The sequence below is a fragment of the Micropterus dolomieu genome, linkage group LG14 (assembly GCF_021292245.1).
Source record: "Micropterus dolomieu isolate WLL.071019.BEF.003 ecotype Adirondacks linkage group LG14, ASM2129224v1, whole genome shotgun sequence".
Taxonomy (NCBI): domain Eukaryota; kingdom Metazoa; phylum Chordata; class Actinopteri; order Centrarchiformes; family Centrarchidae; genus Micropterus; species Micropterus dolomieu.
The window spans coordinates 26525440-26547809 of record NC_060163.1 but is presented as its reverse complement, the minus strand read 5'-3'; the positions used below and the strand labels follow the sequence as shown (position 1 = coordinate 26547809).

At 41.8% G+C, this 22370-nt stretch overlaps 1 protein-coding gene across 1 annotated transcript in view; it reads right to left on the bottom strand.

The window, feature by feature from the left end:
- The window catches only part of stxbp4 (syntaxin binding protein 4), a 64051-nt gene that overhangs the window by 17380 nt on the left and 24301 nt on the right, over nucleotides 1-22370 (bottom strand). Inside the window, exons 8-17 of the mRNA XM_046068870.1 lie at nucleotides 20535-20581; nucleotides 19139-19271; nucleotides 17069-17175; nucleotides 15834-16059; nucleotides 14703-14784; nucleotides 11066-11145; nucleotides 10580-10676; nucleotides 8887-9011; nucleotides 6448-6537; nucleotides 6231-6296 (exon numbers count right to left, since the gene is read on the bottom strand). Coding sequence (XP_045924826.1) covers nucleotides 6231-6296; nucleotides 6448-6537; nucleotides 8887-9011; nucleotides 10580-10676; nucleotides 11066-11145; nucleotides 14703-14784; nucleotides 15834-16059; nucleotides 17069-17175; nucleotides 19139-19271; nucleotides 20535-20581 — 1053 coding nt within the window. The remainder of the gene's footprint in view (nucleotides 1-6230; nucleotides 6297-6447; nucleotides 6538-8886; nucleotides 9012-10579; nucleotides 10677-11065; nucleotides 11146-14702; nucleotides 14785-15833; nucleotides 16060-17068; nucleotides 17176-19138; nucleotides 19272-20534; nucleotides 20582-22370) is intronic.

The following is a 22370-nucleotide window of genomic DNA, read 5'->3' as shown; positions in this document are numbered from 1 at the left end:
GCTCTTTAGCTGCTAAATGCTGCACTATGTTCACCAGCTGCTGTTTGCTGCTGAGCCGCTTCTTCTCTGGAAATGGCTCTCTGAGAGCGCTGAGAGTGAAGCGGAACTGGAGAGCTGCAGATTCATGAGACTCACTGTAAAGCCAAACTTACATTTCTTCTTTTTGGTAATTACAGTTTTCACAGAGTAGTCAAAACAAACAGCAATGAGATATCTACTGAATCTCAGAAAACAAAAATTAGTTCAACTTTAAAAGGGCAACTGAGAGGCTGCTGCTGCTGCTGAGTCAACAACTAACCTGCTTTAAAGGAAATTCCACTGAACAAAAAGTCAAATGTATTTTATAACTGCATAGTCCAGTGATCCAATTTACTTAAAATAGCCAAAATGTTCCACAACAAACACAAGAACAACCAAGTCTGATGAAGGCTACACCTAGAGCATAGAACGGAAACACCTTCAAGTAATAATTAATTAGTAGTTGTGAGAAAGTGCAGGTACTCAGGAATCAGTCGTGAAGGAGGATTAAAGGTCGCCAGCTCGTGTGGACTGGCTCAATAAATATGCAGAGCCTGAAGAACACCTGACAGTCAGGTAGCTGTAATCTGGGTCGTGATGCGTCGCAGCCTGGCTGGACTTCAGCGGTCCATCACAGAAACAGACTCATGTCTCCTTTTATTAACCTGCACTTCTCTGACTTGTATCAGAAACCTGAAACCTTTTTTTCTTCAGTGCTAAAGTTAAACTATTTTTGCCTCCATGTCACACCCAACCAGGAACCCACGGGTCTGAAAAGCAAAGCCAACGCTGTCTTGCCAACCCAGCTGTGCAGCGCATCTCTTTGTCTGTGTCTTTGCCAGACTTTGTGTTTGAACAATATTATAGTGAAATACAACTATTTATTACATTTGATGAACACTGACGGGCAACGGTGTTTATAAACTGCAGCTCAGAAAAGATATCCGAACATGCGTTCATATGCGCATGTACAAAATGAAACACGCGCATTCCGCATGGCAATCCTCATAGTCGCACATGATATAAAAACAAGATTATCTGTCTCTCAGTCAAGGATTAGATACAACCTTGGACTAATGCAAGATGGAGAGCTGTGAAGTGACATTGAATATTGATAATTAAAATGTTGATTAGCTTGGCAGACTGGATAATATGGATGCACATCTCTCAGTAAATCATAAGCATCACATATTCAGCCAAGTCATGGTATAAATAATATTTTACCTTTGAAAATGTATTAAAAGAAACCTGGGGGAGCCAGTTTGAATGGGACTGATGCAGCTGATGACATTGTCAAGTATTGTTATCTATATTTTACAGGGGCTGTGCTGAAGTTTGTCAGTAGAGTAGATGTTGGATCATCACTCAGTACAAGCACAGCTGATCCACATACAGCTTCAGCCTGTACACACAGCCAGAGATGTACAATGGAAAAGTTGCTGCTCCACCAAATGGCCCAGAAGATTGGCCCCCAGTCTTATCACACCCAAGGAGGACTGAGTTAGTGTGCACAGGTCCATTCAAACCACCACTGGATTTTTCTACAGGCAGGTACAGGAGGGTCCAATAGCAGAATTTAGCTTAGGGCCGCAAGGAGGTCAGTACCGGCTCTGATTCTGTTACAGACCTTCAGTTCATGTTTGCCTTTTTATTAACCGTGACCACGATTGTTGAACTTTAACCGTGTTGTGGTTTGCATGTGGAGGAATTGTAGAGAAAATTGAAGATAATCCAGGTTTTTGTAGAATTGTCCAATAGGGACATTTTTGTCTGCTGATACGGTCAAAAAAACTAAACGCTAGAGGCCAACCGATTTATCGTTTTGTAGATATTATCGGCCGATATATGCTACCTGCATCCGCGTTTATAACAGCCAATATGACTATTAAAAATCAGAAACAGAGAGTCGGATCCTTCCCTCATGTCATGAGTGTTGCATAGTTTGCCCAGCAGAGGGCGCGCTGTTAACAACGCTGCAGCACCACAGAATAAAACACCAGCTGACTGCAGTCTGAGGAACTCCTGGTAGCTCAGTGTTCCCGGTGAGTTGGTCTTTTGTCACGTCAATTACATGACTGAAATATTAATAAAAACAGCCCTCATCACTTTTCCTCTTCTGAGACCAGACTTGCTAACCCTCCCGTTTTTCAGGCTCAGCAGTGTTCTTGCGACCGATCCTCTCATTTCTCTCTCATTTATTACTTCTAAATATTTTCTAACATTGCCAACAGCAGATAACGCTGCCTGTTGCTAAATTAGAAACAAAGCTAATGCCGTGTTTATCAGTGGAGGAGGCTAACTTTAATGTGCCATTAAACTTTAGTGTTCAGTTACCAGAGGGGACTTACGAATAAATGTGAGCTGAACAAGTATCTAACACACAGTAGCAGGTCCTGGTTGTAGACAGTCATGTAGTATTAGATTAAATCAAGGGAAGCGTTTCCTCTGCGTCACTGTATCATATTTAATTATTTGCCTGTATCATTATTATGATAGCACTGACATGAGAGGCGATATATGGTATTATTGTTATTTTTAGTAGTAGTACTATATTGGTATTTTTTATAGTTAATACATACACTATTTAATTTAATGTTCATTAGTAGTAGTACTCTATAATTTATAATAAATCAGATATTTTATAAATGTTTTCTGTAGTTTTATACCATTTGACTCAAAACATTAATATATTTTGTTGTACTTTTGTTCAAAGTACTATTGCTAACAAGAAAAGTTTATTTTTAAACTGTATGTATGTCACGGTATCTTGGTGAAGTCTCAACATAACAAATGTTAGGGATGATCTTTGTTTATGTTATGCGTTTCTTTAAATAAAGGTGAAAAAGAATATCAGCTATCGGACATAAAAATCCCACATCGGTCGGGCTCTACAAAACACCACTACCAACTACCCCCCAGTTTTTAAACGCCAGGGAGTCAGAGCCGTGGTTGTTGAGAGAAAGTTAACACTGCTGCTCAACATTCATGGTTTCTGCATTCATTTGGATGGCGAGGAAAACTTCTATCTAATAGTTACTAACAACATTTTCCACTACAGCAGACAGTCAAAGGTCAACGGCAGCATACTGTATGTCAAAGCAGCCTCAGCAGCTACACAGTCAATAACATTGAGGTCAAGCATTAAATCTAGAGAGAGAGCAGAGATCTGACCTATGATCAGTTCATCACCCGAGAGAGAGAGACTCCAGTCTGCAGCGTAGCTCACTGATAAACCACAGAATTATATTTGGCTTAAAGCTCAAACGTTTTTCAATCGTCAGAGTACAGCAGCAGTAATTACATGTACATTGTGCACTCAGCTGTCGCTAAGAGGGTGGAAGTCTTTGGTTACTTTGATTCAGCTGGACAAAAAACCCACACCTCCATGTGCTGCTGAGAGCTGCTTTACTTTGCAGGAAGTATTACATTTAGATCAATAAATAATGATGATTTACAGATAAAAAACATAGTAAAGCAAGTGTTGAAGAGGAGACGGGAGATACAGTAGGTGCATGAAAGACTCCTCCTCCGGCTGCAGCTGAAAATACGTGCAGGAAATACATGAAAGTGAAACATGAAGCTAACCCTCCCTGTTTCTAATCCTCAGGTCCAAAACACAGATAGGAAATGTCCCGGCTGAGTCTTTGTTGTTGCAGTACATCTGTTGGCCGCGTCTAAATGTAGATATTGATCGCTTTATGCAACAGAGTGAAAGTTGAGAGGCAGGAGAGTGGGAGTCAGAGAGGCCGAGACCCTTCAGCTGTGAATCACAGCGAACAAACACAAGAAGGAGCCCAAAAAAGATTCAGTGCTGCCTGCTGCTGTGTGAGTCCCAGTTAAAGGGTGTATGTGTGTGTAGGTGTGCGTAAAGCTTCACCTGCTCATCTATTTTGAAAGAAGCACCCCTTCAAACACCCACGCACCCCCTCCCACCAGATGAAGCCGACTGCAGAAACACAACAAACCCACCGCACAGTCCACACGACGGCGTCCTGAACACTGACGGCAACATGAATTACACTTTATGAATGTTGTAGCAGTTGAAGGGTACTCTCGAGAGGGTACTCTTCACTTCGGCAGAAAATTAAATGTTTGTTCATCCTGTGGTGAGATTTCAACCAGCAGCTCATGGAAGAAACGTTTCAGCTGTGCAGGAGTGAGTCAGTCTAAAGATGACGTCTTTGTAGCACATGTTAAAATGGACAGAATTATCAATAAATATCCAGATAATGTAAATTGAATGGGCACGGTTTTTACACTTTGACAGCCTCGATGGTGATGCATATTGTGCGAGACGAGAGATGAAGTTCACTGAGGTCATGTGTCATCCAGGTCACAGCTGACCGACGAGGGTTTAAATCAAGAGCAACTGGACTCAAGGACGTTTTGTCTCTCATCCAAGAGGCTTCTTCAGTTTAGTTCAGGATAGTTTACCGAGCGGTTCCACACAAAACTAAATGGTACTTTACAGTTTCACGGCGGAAGCGAAAGGGAGGAACTTAGGCCCTCTCTACGCACTTACACACTTATGGGTATTCACTGTTTATTACAGTAGGTCAACCCAGCTAAAACTAATGTAGTCTACTTGCAATCAATCCTCCCTTCATGAAGGTAAAAGGTTTCAGAGAGCTGCTGTGTTGCTATTAGCTCTTATTTGTATTTACTGCTGCTCTTCCTAATATGTATGGTCAGTTGTAGATCTCTTGCTGTATTTGATGCTTTGTTGATGCTTGTATGTTGTTTCACAAATGTAAGTCGCTTTTATACAAAGCGACTTACATTTGTGAAACAACAATGCCAAATGTCTGCCAAATGAGTAAATGTAAATGTAAATGTGCTGCATTAGACTGACAGGTGTTTCTGTTAATTTGTCCATCCCATTTCAATGAGGGTAGACTAAATAACAGAAAAACTACATATGTACAGAGATAATACAAAGACCTGCAGTGGAAAGCTCTGGAAAAAGAGGACCTTGAGATCAGATGGTGCATGAGAATTATCACCAAATGTACTTAGATTATAGTTTTAATAGATTATAGTAATATATATATATTTATATATACACCTCATTGACATATACTTTTGTTTTTGTCCCCATTCATCTTGAGCTCTAAGATCTAAGAACTGTCTCTATGTACACGAAAGGCATATTTCTCTCAAATATTATTCACAAATCTGTCAAAATCTGTGTTAGTGAGCAGTTCTCCTTTGCCAAAATGTGCAGTTTCACTGTATTGGGTGTGCCAAACGCCACCGAATGTGAGCATTTACCCACTCAAGTTGGTTACGAAGACAAACTGCCGTCAGGTCGAGACCCCGATGAGGCCGACGAGCATGCAGATGAGTTTCCCTGAGACGTTCCTGACAGTTTGTGCAGAAATTCTTTGGTTATGCAAACTGATTGTCGCAGCAGCTGTCTGGGTGGCTGGTCTCAGACCATCTTGGAGGTGAAGATGCCGGATGTGGAGGTCCTGGGCTGGTGTGGTTACACGTGGTCTGCGGTTGTGAGGCCGGTTGGATGTACTGCCAAATTCTCTGAAACACCTTTGGAGACGGCTTATGGTAGAGAAATGAACATTTAATTTCCCGGGCCACAGCTCTGGTGGACATTCCTGCAGTCAGCATGCCAACTGCACGCTCCCTCAAAACTTGTGATCTATGGTATTGTGCTGTGTGATGGAACTGCACATTTTGGAGTGGCCTTTTATTGTGGCCAGCCTATGGCCTTTTATTGTGGCCAGCCTAAGGCACACCTGTTCAATCCCCATGCTGTCTGATCAGCATCTTGATATGCCACACCTGTGAGGTGGATGGATTATCTCGGCAAAGGAGAAGTGCTCACTAACACAGATTTAGACAGATTTAAGAGAAACAGGCCTTTTGTGTACATAGAGAAAGTCTTAGATCTTTGAGTTCAGCTCATGATGAATGGGGGCAAAAACAAAAGTGTTGCATTTATAATTTTGTGTATATATGTAAATTATAACTGATGTATTTCATGTTGTAGCATGTGGAGCTTCTATTATAAACTGTCTTGGTAGTTTCATCTTTAACACTTTCTCTGGTCAATCAATGAGGTGTATATAAAGTATACAGTTGTATAAAAAAGAATTGCTCAAATAAAGGGTCAAATACCTTGAAATTGTACTTCATGGAGTACTTCAACAACTGATAGTAACAAAATATGAATAATTACTGCAGGTGTGACTCACCTGTTTGACCTTGCTGAGCTCCTCCTCCAGCTGATGGTGAACTCTCTGAGACTCGATCAGCTGCTCCTGAAGAAGTATGGAGTCACCAGGAAATATGACTTGGCCTTTACTGTTTTTATTTTAACTTTTTAAAAAACACTGAAATTCAATTGATTGGGTGAGAAAAACATGACGTTATCTCGCTGGAAGTAAACATCCTGACACAGGTGTGTTTTACCTGAAGTCTCTTGATCTCCCTCAGAGCCTCGATGTGCTCCTTCCTCAGCCGCTCCATCTCCTCAAGGTCCTCCGAGTCCGACGGCGACGGCTGCACAAACACACAGTCATGTTTCCATCACTTTTGGGGACATTACATTGACTTACATTCAATCCCTGGAGACTCACCATAACCACTACTTGCCTAAACCTGACCCCTAACCTCTAACCTTAAACTGAATATTCACCCTAAAATTTAATGATTTACATAAAGGGGACCTGCATTTTGTCCCCATAAGGGAGGCGAGTCCCTACAATGTCCAAACAGATTTCTGTCCCCACAACATTAGTAATACCCGACCAATGGAAATATACATTTTTCAATACAGGTATTATTTTTAATTACCCTATGAATAAACCCTCTGAAACTTCAGCCGTTACTGTTTAAAGCTATTTATCTAAATAATAAATAAAATATTATTATTATCTGGCTTTAATGGACATTAAAGGGTTAAACAATGATTCGGTTTCTTGTGCGTTTATAAATCCCTTTTAAAACGTAATTCTGAAGCAATGTCTACAGTCACCAGGACATCCACTTCAAGGACTTCTCAATAACTTTAAATCACATTTTTAAGTTCAGGTTACATTCGGTGCTGTTCTCTGTTCTCTATTATAGTCATTATCACCATATCTCATCTTTAGACTCAAACCAACAACCTGTCAAAAATCTGTAGCTCTCAGCTCCGAGCCCATCGGTTCCTGCTGAAGACTTCTCACAGATTTATAGTTTCATGTTTAAAAAGGCTCAGTAACTTCTTCAAACATTGTGGTTTCTATCACACAAACAGGAGGAAGTAGACCATCTGTTGGGGACTACTTTCAGCGGCGGATGAATCCACATGTGGTGCTGTAGTTCAGAGTCAGAATAACCTACAGTGTGTGTGTTCGCGGTGATGAAGGAACATGTGACCCGGCGCAGCAGTGAAGCTCACTGATGGGTTTAATAGTTTATACGGCTCAGCTGAAAAGGAGACTCAGGACTCGTCACTGCTGGTTTGGACCATGAGGTTTATCACGTTCTGTCCTGCTGTATCTCATTTCAGTATGAACAGCTGTTTCTGCTGCTTGTTGCCCTCAGGCTGCGATTGATTATCGGTCGGATGCCCGTGTGACTCTGGCGGTGTAGAAAATCTTTACAGCCGGCTGACAGGATGGGTCACGCGTCAACAGGTCGATGTTGGAGTGTCCACATTGAGCGGTCGGAACCGGCATACCAGAGCATCACACCAGCTAATGACCAAACACGAGGAGGACAGGGATCTGATCACACTCCTGCATGAGGACACTTTTATACTGTTATTTCTTTACATTCATTGAGTCTGATTCGTGTTAGTTGTTACAGTAAGAAAGAGTTTGTGAAACAGCATTTGTTTTTAAATATAGTTTAGCATTCCCTTCTTGTTCTAAATGACTGCACACCAACGTTTCAGTGCCTCAGCTGTTACTGTGAGAGTAATTTTATGTTTGCACAAATTACAAATATATTCTGCTTTCTTTGTTCTTCTTGCAGTGCAGAACATAACAAGCTTTTGAGGGTTTCATGTATTGTTGCACTGCTTGTGCAGATAATAGCCAAGCAGAGATAAAGATGGAAGCTCAGAAGTCCAAATTTCACCAGTTTAAGGTGGAGTCAGCGAGTCTAATCCAACACATGTTTTTCATCAGATTCAGATAATGTCTCTTGGCGGTCCGATAGCTGACCGCATTGTGTGTCTGCTGAAAAACAATCCAGTGTTTGTGCTCAGCCATGCCTCTGTAAATGGGAAACAAACAAAGTGGCGGACACCGCCGCACAACACCGCTCCAGCCATGATGTTTGTGTCAGGTAACGTTAAACGACTCGTCTTTAATTCAGCTTGCTTTCTAGTTCACGAAAGCCTGCTGCTGTTTAGAGCTGTAACCATTAGTCAATTAATCGATTAGTTAAAACTATTAAATTAATCTCCAACTATTTTGACAATTGATTATTAGATTTGAGTCATTTTTTTAAAGAAAACACGTCCCAATTCTCTGATTTCAGCTTCTCACATGTGAATATTTTCTGGTTTCTTTGCTCCTCTGTGACAGTAAAAGGTAATTTATTTGAGCTTTGGGAAACACTGATCATTAACTGAACATTATTTACCATGTTCTCTTGTTTTGCTGGCTCTGGGACCGTCTCACCTTCTCTGCTGTTAGCTTCACAGCAGCAGCTTTAACAGCAGATTGCTACCCCACAACTCAGTTAGCTACAAGACTCGCTGCGTCGTCGTTCGCTCTGCATGGTCCTTAACAAGCTCCTGGTTTTGGTTCAGACCTAAACTTCAGAGGTGGCAGATCACAGAACTAGCTGTTGTGTGATTCGCTGTTTTTGCTGTTCATTGTGTTTTTAAGGGTCAGTGCTGCTGTGAGTTCGTACCAGCGGGTTTGTGGGTGACTCCAACAAACTGGACAGGTCATCAGATGTGAACCTCGACCCCGGCTGGGTGACGGTCAACTCCTCCAGCTGAGGCGTGAACAGCTCCCTGATCAGGCCCTCAAAATCTGTGAACACAGCGTACAAAACACAAGAACAAATATTCTGAATTCTAGTTTCATGGTTTTAGTATCCATTTCGGTTACTGATGCAGTTTAACGACAGATAAAGGTGGTCAAATAGGTCAAATAGGTCACACAAGGACTATTAGGCTTTAGCCTGCAGTCTGAATGCAGCCTTCGAGAGTTTAGATAACTTGAGAATTGGATGAATTTGCGTAAAAGTTGCAAGATAAAAATACTGCATTACAAGTCAAAGTCCTGCTTGTTGGTATGGAGTTTCTAAGAGGCTTGTTCAAATTAAAGTTTGGCTGCGCCCCAATCTCCTTATAATGGAGGAAGAGGCTGTAAAGAGGTCGCTGTGTTGTTTGTTAGTTATTGATTGGTTTTATGGATTATTCACAGGTGTTCCAGGCGTTGGTCAGGAAACGCTTTTTGTGACAGAAACACCTGAAGCTAACGAGAAAAGTCCTGACGGCTCAGGACTTGGGTTTATAACGGTACTGAAGGCTTAAAGGTTCAGTGTGGAATATTTAGAAGGATCTATTGACAGAAATGCAATATAATATCCATAACGACGTTTTCAGTGGTGTGTAAAGACCTTAAATAATGAACCGTTTGTATTAACTTAGAATGAGACATTTCTATCTACAGACACCGCGGGTCCTCTTATGTCGCCATGTTGCGCCACCATGTTTCTACAGTAACCCAAACGGACAAACTGCTCTACAGAGCGCGTTTCGTCGCTACATTTATCTGCTCTGATAATGATAATCCAACACATCTTTGTAGTAGCGTCCATGTTGATTCCACATTCAGACTTAAGAGCACATGAACACGGAACACAATCGGAAGAACGACTGGTGAGGGTTGTGAATTGCAACCAGCGTGCATTCACTTGCTCCTCGGATGATCCCATTTACCAAGTTGTGAAGTAGTTCTTCCGACTTAGTATTATCCAAGCACATAAACAACACGCAGACATCTAGTTCACTCTACATGGCAAAATAACCGCAATACTACAAATTACAAATTACACGTTTGCAAAATATGCAATATGTGATTTTGTACGAATCAAAGTTCTGTATACTTCTTTGTGCCCCATGTAGACTTTATTTATATTTTTTCAATGAAGATTTAAGGAGGCAAATATTCTGATTATATTCTGACGCCACATGAATGCACCATCAGTCACCTCTCACCCCTCCCATTGCAAGCGAGCAGGAGAAGCTACGATGGCCGACACGCTTTGTCGGCTCTGAGCTAAATAATACGTGTGCTCCTGACTTTGTCCAAATTTCACTTCTCTTCTTGCTTCTAATAAACCAGACAACTACTACCACTACTACTTAGTTAGTTAGTTAGTTGCTGTTGTTCTTCTTTGTACAAATTCAATGTAGATAGAAATGTCTCATTCTAAGGTAATAAAAACATAATGGTTCATTATACTGCAAGTACAACATGGAGGAAGTAGGACAGCTCTTGGGACTGAAAGGGTTAAGAGGAAAAACAAACTAAAAGTTACCGAGGTTAATTCAGGGTTAGGGGGTTTTGTGATTTGAGTGTTGCAGTCTTACCCGTGAAGGCCACCGTCCCGGCTGGATCGGCTTGAAGTCTGGACCTGAGCGCCTGCTGCTGAGCCTCTGTGGGCTTCAGCCCGAGCAGATCCAGAGCCTGCACACACACAGATCAATAATCAGCTCACAGTGGTGACGCCCTGAATGTATTCTGTCACTATCCAAATAAAACCCTGTATCTCCGCTTAAACCTAAACCTAAACCTAAAACACAATAAAGAATTCAAACAGTTTGTTACTTTCATTAACGCAGCATTTGGACTGCAGCTGCAGCGAATCATTATTTTCAGAACTGACTTAGTTTTGAAAAATAAGTTACCTCAACTATTAAATATCAACATTGTTTTTTAATTTATTTTCTGTAAATCAACCAATTGATTAATTGACCGTGTCAGCACTAATGAGTTCCCCAGGATCATGTTTCAGTGTTTCAGAGGACTGAAAGCTATAATTTAACAAATAAATGAGCGATAACAAACACACCCACCTGCTCCACCCTCTCCAGTCTGAGGCGGCAGCTGGTGCTGAGGGAGCATCTCCTCTGAGGAGGCTGGCTGCTGACGGCCTCTGCAGACGGAGACAGAGCCACACTTTCAAAAGTACGCTCATCTATCATTGTCGGGTACAAACAGAACAACATGACTGCAGACCATCAACTGGTTTTCACAGCACTGCACACATAAGACAGCAACAACATACAGTAATAGTTCACACTCAGACCAGTTCATGAGTCTTTTTTTATTGCTGTTAATGTGCTCTAAAAGTAAAAATGAACTGCCAATGAACTGTCTGCAGGCAGCCTTATCAGTGAGCTGCTGGTGAAGGATGTTAGCGCTACCTATTATGAGTTTTGGGAAGGTAGTGAAAAAGAGAGTTTGGAGCCCTAAACATCCTCAGTTACGTCAGCTCTTATTCATCAAAAATGCAGCTACACAACAAGACAAACGTCATTTTCAACAGTTTTCTGACAGCGGAGCAGTTTGAAATGTTGCAGTGAGTAATGCAACAGTCAGCAGCAGCAGACACAGCGAGCTGTTAGATAAAGAGGGGTTAAGTGTCTTGCTCAGGGACACATGGTGGATGTGTCACAGTGGGGAATTGAACCCGGGTCTCTCACACCAAAGGCATGTATCTTCCTCCTGTACCTCATGTTGTCTGCAGCAAAAAGTCAGATCATGACTGCTGACATAATTATGGAGAATACCAGTAACTGCCCTGTGGCATTAAAATGCATCTGCTGTTACCATAGTAACTACAGGTATCTCATGCACAATAACGGCGCAGCTGCATAATAGCATCAAAACTGGTTGATTTATAAATCATGCCAATCAGAGTTACATTTACAATAACTATCACTCCTCAGTGAACTCCTCGGCTGCAGGTCTTGTAGTTAAGTAGGCCTGTCTAGATTTATCATTATGGATTTAGGCCTACCATGTTTTTAAGGACTCTCTTCACACTGATATAAGCTAATAAAAATTTTACTTTTTGCAAAAGTTGAAAACATTAAACAGTAGGCAAATTTTTTATATATTTATATTTCTATTTATTCATGTACTGTATTCATACCGAGGCAAATTCCTCATATGTGAAAATGTACCTGTGAAAATAAACCCGATTCTGATTCTGATTTTGCTTAGAACAAATGTAGTTGAGGACCCCTGATGTTGAGGTCAGTGAAATAATAGCCAACTTCCATTGGTGGTTAAAAATAAGGGCCAAAGAGACATCGGTGCATGACAATGTTGGTTGGCATTAGCAACCTGCTGGTAGCTAGTTATTTATTATACTAACGCTTGTGACATTAAAATTACCACCTTTTTAATGTAAATAAGTACATGACTTCATTTACAGTCCAGTGTTTCCTGTTTTCCCAGTCCAGTGCGGCCCGCCACAGTCTAATCTGTTTCACCGGTTTCTTAATGTAGCGAAAACATTCTCAAACTTCCCATTGTAACATTAAATGTCACTGTTTTTATCTGTCAAACAAACTGAAATTGAAAGCGCCACATGGCTTTATTCCCTTATCAAATCACAAAAGAGTGCAATTTAATTAAATAAGCTTATCCTGTGTAAATAAGCTTATCCTGTGTACAGGGTCACGGGGTAAATAAGATATTAAATCAATATAAATAAGTTATTTTTGGGGAGGTTAAAAAAGCTTTTACTCTGAGTAAATTTTAAATGAGCTACTATTTACTTTTCATTGAGTAGATTTTTAAACAGGTAACTTTACTTGTATTTAAGCAAAGGTTCATCAGGGTAATCATAGTTTTACTTAAGTAGAATATTTTTATACTCTTTCCACCTCTGACTGTAGAGAATAATGCAGCTGAATGACATCTGACAAACTGAATCCTGCTCTCCTTTAAACAGCAGCCACGCTCTGAAATCTACAGCAGAACCCAAAGAATGTTTCTGTTTCATTCATTAATAAAGCTTCAATCTGAAACATGTTACTGGCTGAGATAACATGTAGATTAGATTATATTCTGCAGGAATAATGATTTATACATGATGAATGTCCACGTTTTCACATCACCTTGCAGGGCAGGACTGTTTTTTACACCAGCCACACTTCACATGCAGATATATTCCACGTGTAGACGACGTGTGCAGGAATGTGGAGGAAGGAGTGTAAATGGGATGTGGTTCGTCAGACGCCTCCGTTATTTTCACCTTCACCGTGTTAAAGCAGAGCCAGTGCAGATTAACACCTGTGCGTTAAGTGTCAACTGAAGGGTGGGGCAGATATTTAACGGAGCAAGAAATCTTCCAAACACTGTCTGGAGTCACAGGTAGTGCAGCTTGTGTCCTCCGTCCTGTGTGACTGATGAATTCAAGCATGTATTTCCTGTTTAGGTGAGAGCTGAGGTCAGAGAGTTCACCTGTGTTTATATTTGCCCCACAAAATCACACAAATGGCCAATAAAAGTGAAGCACAGAGCTTGGAAATGGAGACGGCACTAACCATCGCCTTGTTTGGTGGCTTTTACGACCAGATATTACCGTCAGTTCACTTCTGAATGTTCTAATATTCAGCCACATTATCTAAATTAGTTGTAAATTATTTGTACAAGGTTAAACTCTTTTAAGCAAGTTAAGCTAACCCAAAATGTTAATCTGTCATTGCACTGAAACACAACGTCATTACGTACCATAGCTCCAAGTTGAGCCAGGAGGCCGCTACTCTTTCCGAAATAATTTTATTTTTTGGATTTGTTTTGTTTTATCGTGTTCTATTGTCTGACAGTTTGTGTCCTAAAGGACTTATTTAATAATGATCAATCCCTATGTTATTTTTATAATAACTGATAAAGAAATCAACAGAAAGGGACACAAAACGACCACAAAGCGATGTCCGTCTGGTGGTAGACATTTCTTAATGATTCCCATTTAAACACTAAAATCCACTGCTTAACAAAGATTCCTCCAAACCGGTTTACGACTTTACTGTTGGAGGTTCCCTTTATTACTAAACGCCCTGAACAACCGCCGTCATTTCGGTCTTTGGGTGTGATGTCAGACGGCGAACACAGCGACGCACATATGGAGAAAGACCTCAGCGTCCCTCACACACACAGAGACGGGACGATGCTTCCCAACTCCTAAACCAATCGTAGGCCAGACCTCCCGCCCGCCTCACTTCCTCCTCCAACAGGCAGCAAACCGCACGCCATCTGTCCCTCTTGCTGCCTCCTCTCCCGGCTGTCCTTTTATTCACACCTCCCAGCATACAGCAGCTCCTCTGCGCACACGCTCTGCAGTTATTGCTGATACAGAAGCAGATATGAATAGATGTATAGTTCCTGTGTCATGACCTCTGGCCTCTGATTGGCTGACGGCCCTTAAGACTGCAGATATGAGGGGCTTTTTTACTACAGAACTTGATGGCGCTTCTTTAGGTCGTCAGCGGGTAACTGAGAGCACAAACGATGTTGCAGGTGGTGAAGCTGTAGGGTTTCAGGCCAGATAAACCCACAGTGGTGATTTCTGCGACGGTATAACCGCAGGGACTGAAGAATCAGCTCCACCAGCTGTTTGCCCCCATCAGCCAATCAGCTCGTGTTCTCACAGCGGTAGCACTACGTTTGATTAGTTATTAGAGAATTACAGAAACATACCAGGGTGTGTTTCAGGGATGCTGTCGCTCTCTGCTGGGGAGGAGACCTGAGTCGGCTCGGTTCTGGCCGGAGACACTCGCACCTGCAAACATTAACACAACATATTAATATTGGTTTGATAAGAGTGCGTTCATGTGTGTCACAACCTCATCTCAGTGCAGAGAGATGCTGATCGACTCACTGATATTCCTGCTCTTCACCCCTCTGCTTTTCCCTACAGGTTCCAAGTGACTTAATCAAAAAAAAATTCTGATGAAATCTTAAAGGAGACCTATTAAGCTTTTCCACATTTGATGACTTATCTACAGTGTTATAATGTTGGATGTTCATGGTAAACATGGCCAAAGCTTCAAATAATGAGGCTTAAGCATTTATAAGAAATCCCTGTGAGCAGAAACCTCAGATTTCATCCTGTTTTGAACGCTTTCAACGTTTTCAACAGCTTTTTCAACCAACGGCTCCGTAATACGACACACGGAGCCAGATGGAGCCGCTGTTCCTTATATGGTCATTTGCTCTGCACGGCAACGCTCAGTCTGTCTGTACCACTCAGCAACAGCCTGGTAACACGCTTCAGGTCTTGGCCAATCAGAAGACAGTGGGCTTTGAGAGGGGGGCCTTAAAGAGACAGGAGCATCTACAGCTTGTTTCACACAGAGGCTGAAATGAAGGCCTACATGAAGAGACAGTATAAGAAAGAAACTTACTTTTCTGAACTTTGAATCATGCAAAGCTGCTATACAGAACTAAAATGTAGGAGTGATAAGTCCATTTGGTTTTAAGCCTGTTTGTCATTAGCCAGAATTAGCATCCCATCTAATATCACGGTTAATGTGAATTACAGATGCACATTGCTAGCCAAGCTAGCCAGCCCCAACATCTCATCCAAATATGGTCACATCTTGTTCCAAAAAACCAAGATGGCAACGGCCAAACTACCAAACTCTTTTACACAGGTAATGGTTTTAAAGAAAACAAGAGTGATGAAAATAATTTGGCTTTGAAAAGCAGTAAATCTTGACTTGTAATGTCTCAAATTAATCATATTTGGTTTAAACAAAGTTCATTCCAGACAAAAACAGTTCAGTCTCCCTCCTCGTGTGGACCTCAGGTCTGTACTGAAGCTCATACCTGTGTGACGTTGACTGCTGGCAGAGTCTCACAGGCAGGGTTCCGGCTGGAGGTGATCTTGGTGACCACGGTGGGCTGAGGAGGCATGGCGCCCAGCCCCGGGGGCCTCATCTGGGGTCCAGTTCCGCCGCCAGACCCCTGGAGGGAGATGGGGCTGTGAGGCCCGCTGCTGGAGCTGGAGGATGATCTCCGCCTGATGAAGGCAATTTCCACCGTGGGGTCGGGTCTACAACACACAGGGCTGTTTTCAGATTTTTGGTGAATTCAGCATTTATAAACATTTTAACTTCCATATTTACTGTAACATCTTCTTAGACAACGAGAGCATTGGCAGCTTCTGTAAGACTGAATTTCCCATGAACCCTCTGTGAAGGTTCTCAGTCACCCAGGTCATGGATATCCAAGGAAGGTTCACCTTTGGCCTCAGGTGTCTGCACCGACCACAAAAACTGTTCTTAATACAGCCAGGAGCACTAACGAACCAGCGATCATCTTGATGACGACCCCGCAGGGGTTAAATGGCTGAGTTTCCCAACCAGTCAGTCAGAACTGAAGAAGTCTCTCGAACGAGAGACGAAGTGTCTCAGAGTTCAGCTGCCCTTCAATTAATCTTCCTTGGATTCCCATGAACCCTGGGAACTAACCTATTACGTATTAGATACTGAATGACCAACGTATATTTCTCACTCACTCTAAAGTAATTACTTCTGAACCTATAAAATATAAACATCCATAACCATCCACATACGCGGTATGAGGCCTCTTTCTAAATAAGGTTTTTGACTTTACACACAATCTTGATCACGCATTTATAAATAGCTATTCAAACAATCAATCAAGTTTTATTTAAAGAGCAAAATCACCAAAAGACATGGTCCTAATAAACTTTAAAAAATAAATTGAAAAGAAAAAATAAGCATAATGTATAATAAAATACAGAATGCATGTGATTTAACATAAGATAAAATCAACAAACTAAAATAATAAAACCTATTTAATAACTTAAAATTAGCTCAACCCTGCCCTAAGTAAAAGCCTTATCAAACAGAAAATTCTTAAGTCTGGCCTTAAAAGTGATGTCTGAATTCCATAGTAAAGGCGCTTGATAACTAAATGCTATTGTCACATTTATTCCAGCAGCATCTTATTTTCAAGCCAAACTCCTCTGTTCGTGTTTCTTTTGTGTCTTGAATAATGTATTAACCCCTTAGAGAAAGTCTCCAGGTGTGCCGGACCTGAGCTTGGTGCGTGTCAGGATGCTCCTGGCCTCCTCGTACGTCACTCCGATCAGGGACTCTTTGTTGATGGACACCAGCTGGTCCCCAACCTGCAGCCTGCCGTCCTGAAACAGCACAAACGTTCAGGTCCTGGTGCTCGAGGTGCCAGCGGAGGTACTGGGACTAAGAAAAACTGGGTTTTTTTGTGACTTTTGGGTTCAACCTTTTGTGTTTCTTAGAGCACAACATTTGGCTTTTTTAGTAAAAAAGTAGAACCCTTGTACAAAGGTTTGATTTTGACTCAGCCCACATGGAACACCAGCAATCTGAGGTTGATGAAATGACCTTTTTGAGACCAACAAGGCAGGAAAACCCAGAGTTTTGATGCGTTTGGCTTCAGGCTGGACAGACTAGAGAGTAGGCTAGGCGGTGTGACATATATACTGCGTAGACCGTGGGAGCTGACTGTCTCCCCTACCATTGCCTTAACAGGACCCCCCCATCCCCACCCACAGAAAAAAAGAAATTAAATTATTATTATTTACCTTATTTATGTGCTCTCATTTGATTTAAGCTCAGCTTTTGATTGAATCACACAATTTTGCTCTGCAGACAGAGCTGTTGTCTTAAAGGAGAGATTTAAAGTTAATTCATGACCTTGTTACCAGAAGTTTAACCTCACCACAAGGTCCATGGACGTTTTCACCCAAGCCAACATGCACAAGAGATCTGCTCAGAAATATGAGAATTTGAAACTACAAGTTCAGTTTTTTGGTGTAAATGTGAGCGTGACTGGGTGTTTGTCTATGTGTGGCCCTGCGATGGACTGGCGACCTGTCCAGGTTGTATCCCGCCTTTCGACCGATGTCAGCTGGGATTGGCTCCAGCCCCCCGCGACCCTGTACGCAGGATAAGTGGTCGACGATGGATGGATGGAGTTCAGCTTTTTCATGTAGTGTTGTAGTTCTCGAGACCGGTCTTAAGACCACTTTTTGATGGTCTTGGACTCATCTCGGACATTGAGGACTCGGGATTTTATTTCAAGACCAGTCAGACCTTTGGGAATATCAAGAAATTGCTTTTGCATTGTCTGTTTTATTTGTTAACATCCTAAATTTGATTGGATGTAAAACTTGTTGCTTCAAATCCAGCCAATAACCCTAATTAAAAATATGTTGTTCCACATTTTATTGTGTGTCATGTAATGTGGGGAACTGGTCTTGGTCTTGACTCAGTCTCAGCCCCTAAAAGTCTTGGTCTTGTCTTGGTCTGGATAAACTCTGGTCTTGGTCTTGACTTGGTCTCGGTTTGGTCTTGACTACAACACTAGTTTCATGAACCTGTTCTTATTGTCAGACATGCATTTACATGTTACGCTGCAAAAACCAAATTAGGAATAAGCTCAAATTGCGTTTATATTTTTAATATTGTTGCCACACACTTGTCATTTATACTAAACGGTTTCAGAGTTGCAGTTCCAGGGACTTGGGATCTCAAAGAATCTCGCGTGATTAAACAAGACTTCAGAGACTAACATGGAGGCAGACTTTCGTCGTCACCTGCTTGATCTTGTGTGTTGCTGTGTTTTGCGGAGAGAAACTAAAGAAGAGAATCAAACCGGATGAACTCGAGGCTGAAAAGAGGGAATCAGCAGGTTTATACATTTTACGCTGGGGACGCTTCCTGCTCAGCTCGCTCTCATTGGCTGCTGCTGGTTTCTAATCCAGTGGGCGACCTTCAGATTCTGTCTGCAAAGCCCTCACACTACAGGATCATTAACGCTGAGAATCTATTTAGACCAGCCTCGGCCCAGGAACAGCCTCTGATCATCCGGAGGCCAATTCGGACTCCGCCCTGTTGGAGTTTGGCCAAACATTAGCTGCTGTTTCCAAGGTCAAGAATGAACTTTCAATAAAGTTAAAGTTCTGACACAAAAACAATGTTACGATTAAGTCTGCAATGATGTTGCTTTTGCTGGATTTGTTTATCTTTTAATTAATAAATTGATAAAGGTTGGGATGTGTACGTCGCACAATCCAAATGATTACAACACTTCTCTTTATTACAGCGCTCAGCTAGGACGCCGACCTTCTGGCAGTCTCCTCCAGGCACTATTTCCTGAATCAACACCATTGGTCCTTCTGCACGGTTAGCTCCGCCCTTGATGACCAGCCCCAGGCCTGTTCCCTTGGCCACGCATATCAACTGAATGACGCTGTCACTGGGGAGAGAGAGGTGGGAGAGAGAGAGGATGACACTAAGCATGATTAAAAACCACAAAGCCATGCTGCCGCTCACATTCAATCCCACCATGACATAATCTCTAACCCTCCTCCTCTTCCTCTCTCTAGCTCTCTCTCTGGTCCTCCTACACTTCTCTGTGAAATTGCTGAAGATGCTTTTCACTATTTTTAGCTGTTGCTGGTGTTTCCATGCTGCAGAAATACAATTTAACAGTTTTATGTAACAACCTTCTGAAAAGACCTTCAGAGAGCAGCTCTTTGTTTACTTCCTGTAGCTGCAGAGGGTTATAAGCGTTCGCAGCAGTAAATCATAACTCATTTATATGTTCCCAGTTTTCATTTTAAGGTGCCTCGTTTTTGCAGGAACATTCTACACTCCTTTTTTGTAGGGTTGAATAGTTCAATAAAAGCTTTTAATATGTACCGATTACATATTATATTATACCGGTTTCATTTGTTCTTCAGAGCTGCAGCACAATTTGGGATCTTGCCTTTCCTGAGAGGATAAATGAGGTCTGCTTTGATGCAGGAGTCTAAAAACTTTAATAGTATTTTATTATTATCATTAAATAAAGAGATACACTGCCGGTCAAAGTTTTTAGAACGACTTTTCTAGTTTGTACGTAAATCTATGTAGTTCAAGTCCAGTGAAAAACCTTAATTGGTACAAAAGTAAGCAGCAAACTGCCAAAGTTAAAAACGTTTACATCACAAAAACAGACATAAAATGAACAATTAAATGAAGGAATTTTGTTCATTATTCATTGTAGGATCAACCGATGACCAGCTGTCTGTGGGAGCTTCAATTTAAGATTTGTGTCAACTAAAAGTTTAAATAAATCTAAGCCGCAGAGCTCTGATTGCCAACGCATAACATGTAATAACAAAAGGTGGTATTTAATTACATTTGTAGGCAGCATGCTATTAATGTGGTATTTTAAGTGAAGGAAACTGTAAATGCTAAAACAGAAAGTGTATGATTCATTATGCAACTTTATTTTAAACTTCAGTTATTAATCTGTCATTTAAAGACAGAAATCTAAACATTGGATATTATTGGAAAATGACTGATAGTTTATATTTTTATTATTATTAGTTTACCTAAAAATTGCATTAGTTTATTAAATGACTCTAATCAAATGTCTCAAAAGTCTCGTTCTGGTGGGATCCGACTGGCTTCCAGGTAAGAAGTTATTTCCATAAAGGCTGAAATCTGCTGCCACCGTGTGATTACTGCCTACCTGAAGGCGTGCGAGGACATGTGCATGGTGTAAGGGGGGGCGTGGGTGTAGGCTGTGACCCCCTCTTTAGGACTGAGGAGCTGGGGGCTCTCTGATCTGGAAGAGGAGGAGGAGGAGGCGGTGTCCGTCAGCTTCCCTGAACAGAGATGACAGGAAGAAGAAGAAACCAGAGAGAGAGAGAGACAGAGAAGAAAGAGCGAGAGTGGAATAGAAAGTGAGGGGGAGGTGGAGAAAAATGAAAACACAGGTTTAATCAGATCCATTTTTTAATATTTGTAATCATAAATCTTCTGCTTGAATCCAAAGGTGGAGGCGGAGAAATGGATGTGTGTTTGTGTCTCATCTCTATATGTGTGGGGACAAATCTGACTTTTGAACCTTGTGAGTGAGGACATTTCCCAAAGTAAAGACATTTTCATCTGTGACACAAGAGGACATACTGTTTTTGGAAAGTAAAGACACTTTGAGGATGTGGGGATGTTGTACGTCACAGGAGAACAATTTTATAAACTCTGAAAATGTCTAAAAAGATCAGGACACCTCTGAGAACATTTGTGCAGCCGGCACTTCATTAGCAATCACAGAGCACGGTTTTAAAAACTTCAACTCAGAGCAGGAATGCGCCCGTTTTTCTCCCCATCGTTCATTCGGGTGACAACAGAGGAAGGCTGAACTTTCATCAACATTGTTCTTGAAACGTTCAGCTGGCTAGAAAGTAAGTAGGTCTCACATCACCTGTCAGATAAACTGAAGGCCTAAACCCAAAATGCAGCGCTGACGTTAAAACAAACCGATGCTCAGCTGCTCGGCAGGACACACGACCCCCTGTACTTAGTGGTAATGTTTGTGAATAAAAGGCCTTAAGCTGGCCACAATAAAAGGCCACTCCAAAATGTGCAGTTCCATCTCACATCCACAATGCCACAGATGTCGCAAGTTATAAGGGAGCGTGCAATTGGCATGCTGATTGCAGGAATGTCCACCAGAGCGGTTGCCCGTGAAACGCTGTTTCACAGATATTTCCTGGGCTGACTGGTGGTTGTGTGCGTGACACAGGCGCCGATTGCCACAATACACGTCTTTCTGTTGTGCATTTTTCCTGTCCATCAAACCCCGACGATTTCACCCACCACCACCAAGTTACCCGCGAGTGGCGGCTGCTACTTTCATTTCCTGTGTGACACTAAAGTTTATGTTGTGCAAGTTTCGGTCAAGCTTAAGGCCTTTGTACAACAAGAAGGCAAGGTGCAGCGTAACATGCAAAGTTGATGCAGGCTGGTTTACTCTCGCGTGTCATGTGACTAGAGTGTAATCGCAGCATTTGCGATTAGAAAATCATAATTTTATTACATCGCGATAATATCACAAATGCAATTAACCATTCAGCCCTAACTGCCAAATTCTCTGAAACGCCTTTGGAGATGGCTTATGGTAGAGCAATGAACATTCAATTCACGGGCAACAGCTCTGGTGGACATTCCTGCAGTCAGAATGCCAACTGCACGCTCCCTCAAAACTTGCGATATCTGTGGCATTGTGCTGTGAGATGGAACTGCACATTTTCGAGTGGCCTTTTATTGTGGCCAGCCTAAGACCTTTTATTGTGGCCAGCCTAAGGCCTTTTATTGTGGCCAGCCTAAGACCTTTTATTGTGGCCAGCCTAAGGCACACCTGTGCAATCCCCATGCTGTCTGATCAGCATCTTGATATGCCACACCTGTGAGGGGGATGGATTATATCGGCAAAGGAGAAGTGCTCACTAACACAGATTTTGACAGATTTGTGAACAATATTTGAGAGAAATACGCCTTTTGTGTACATAGAGAAAGTCTTAGA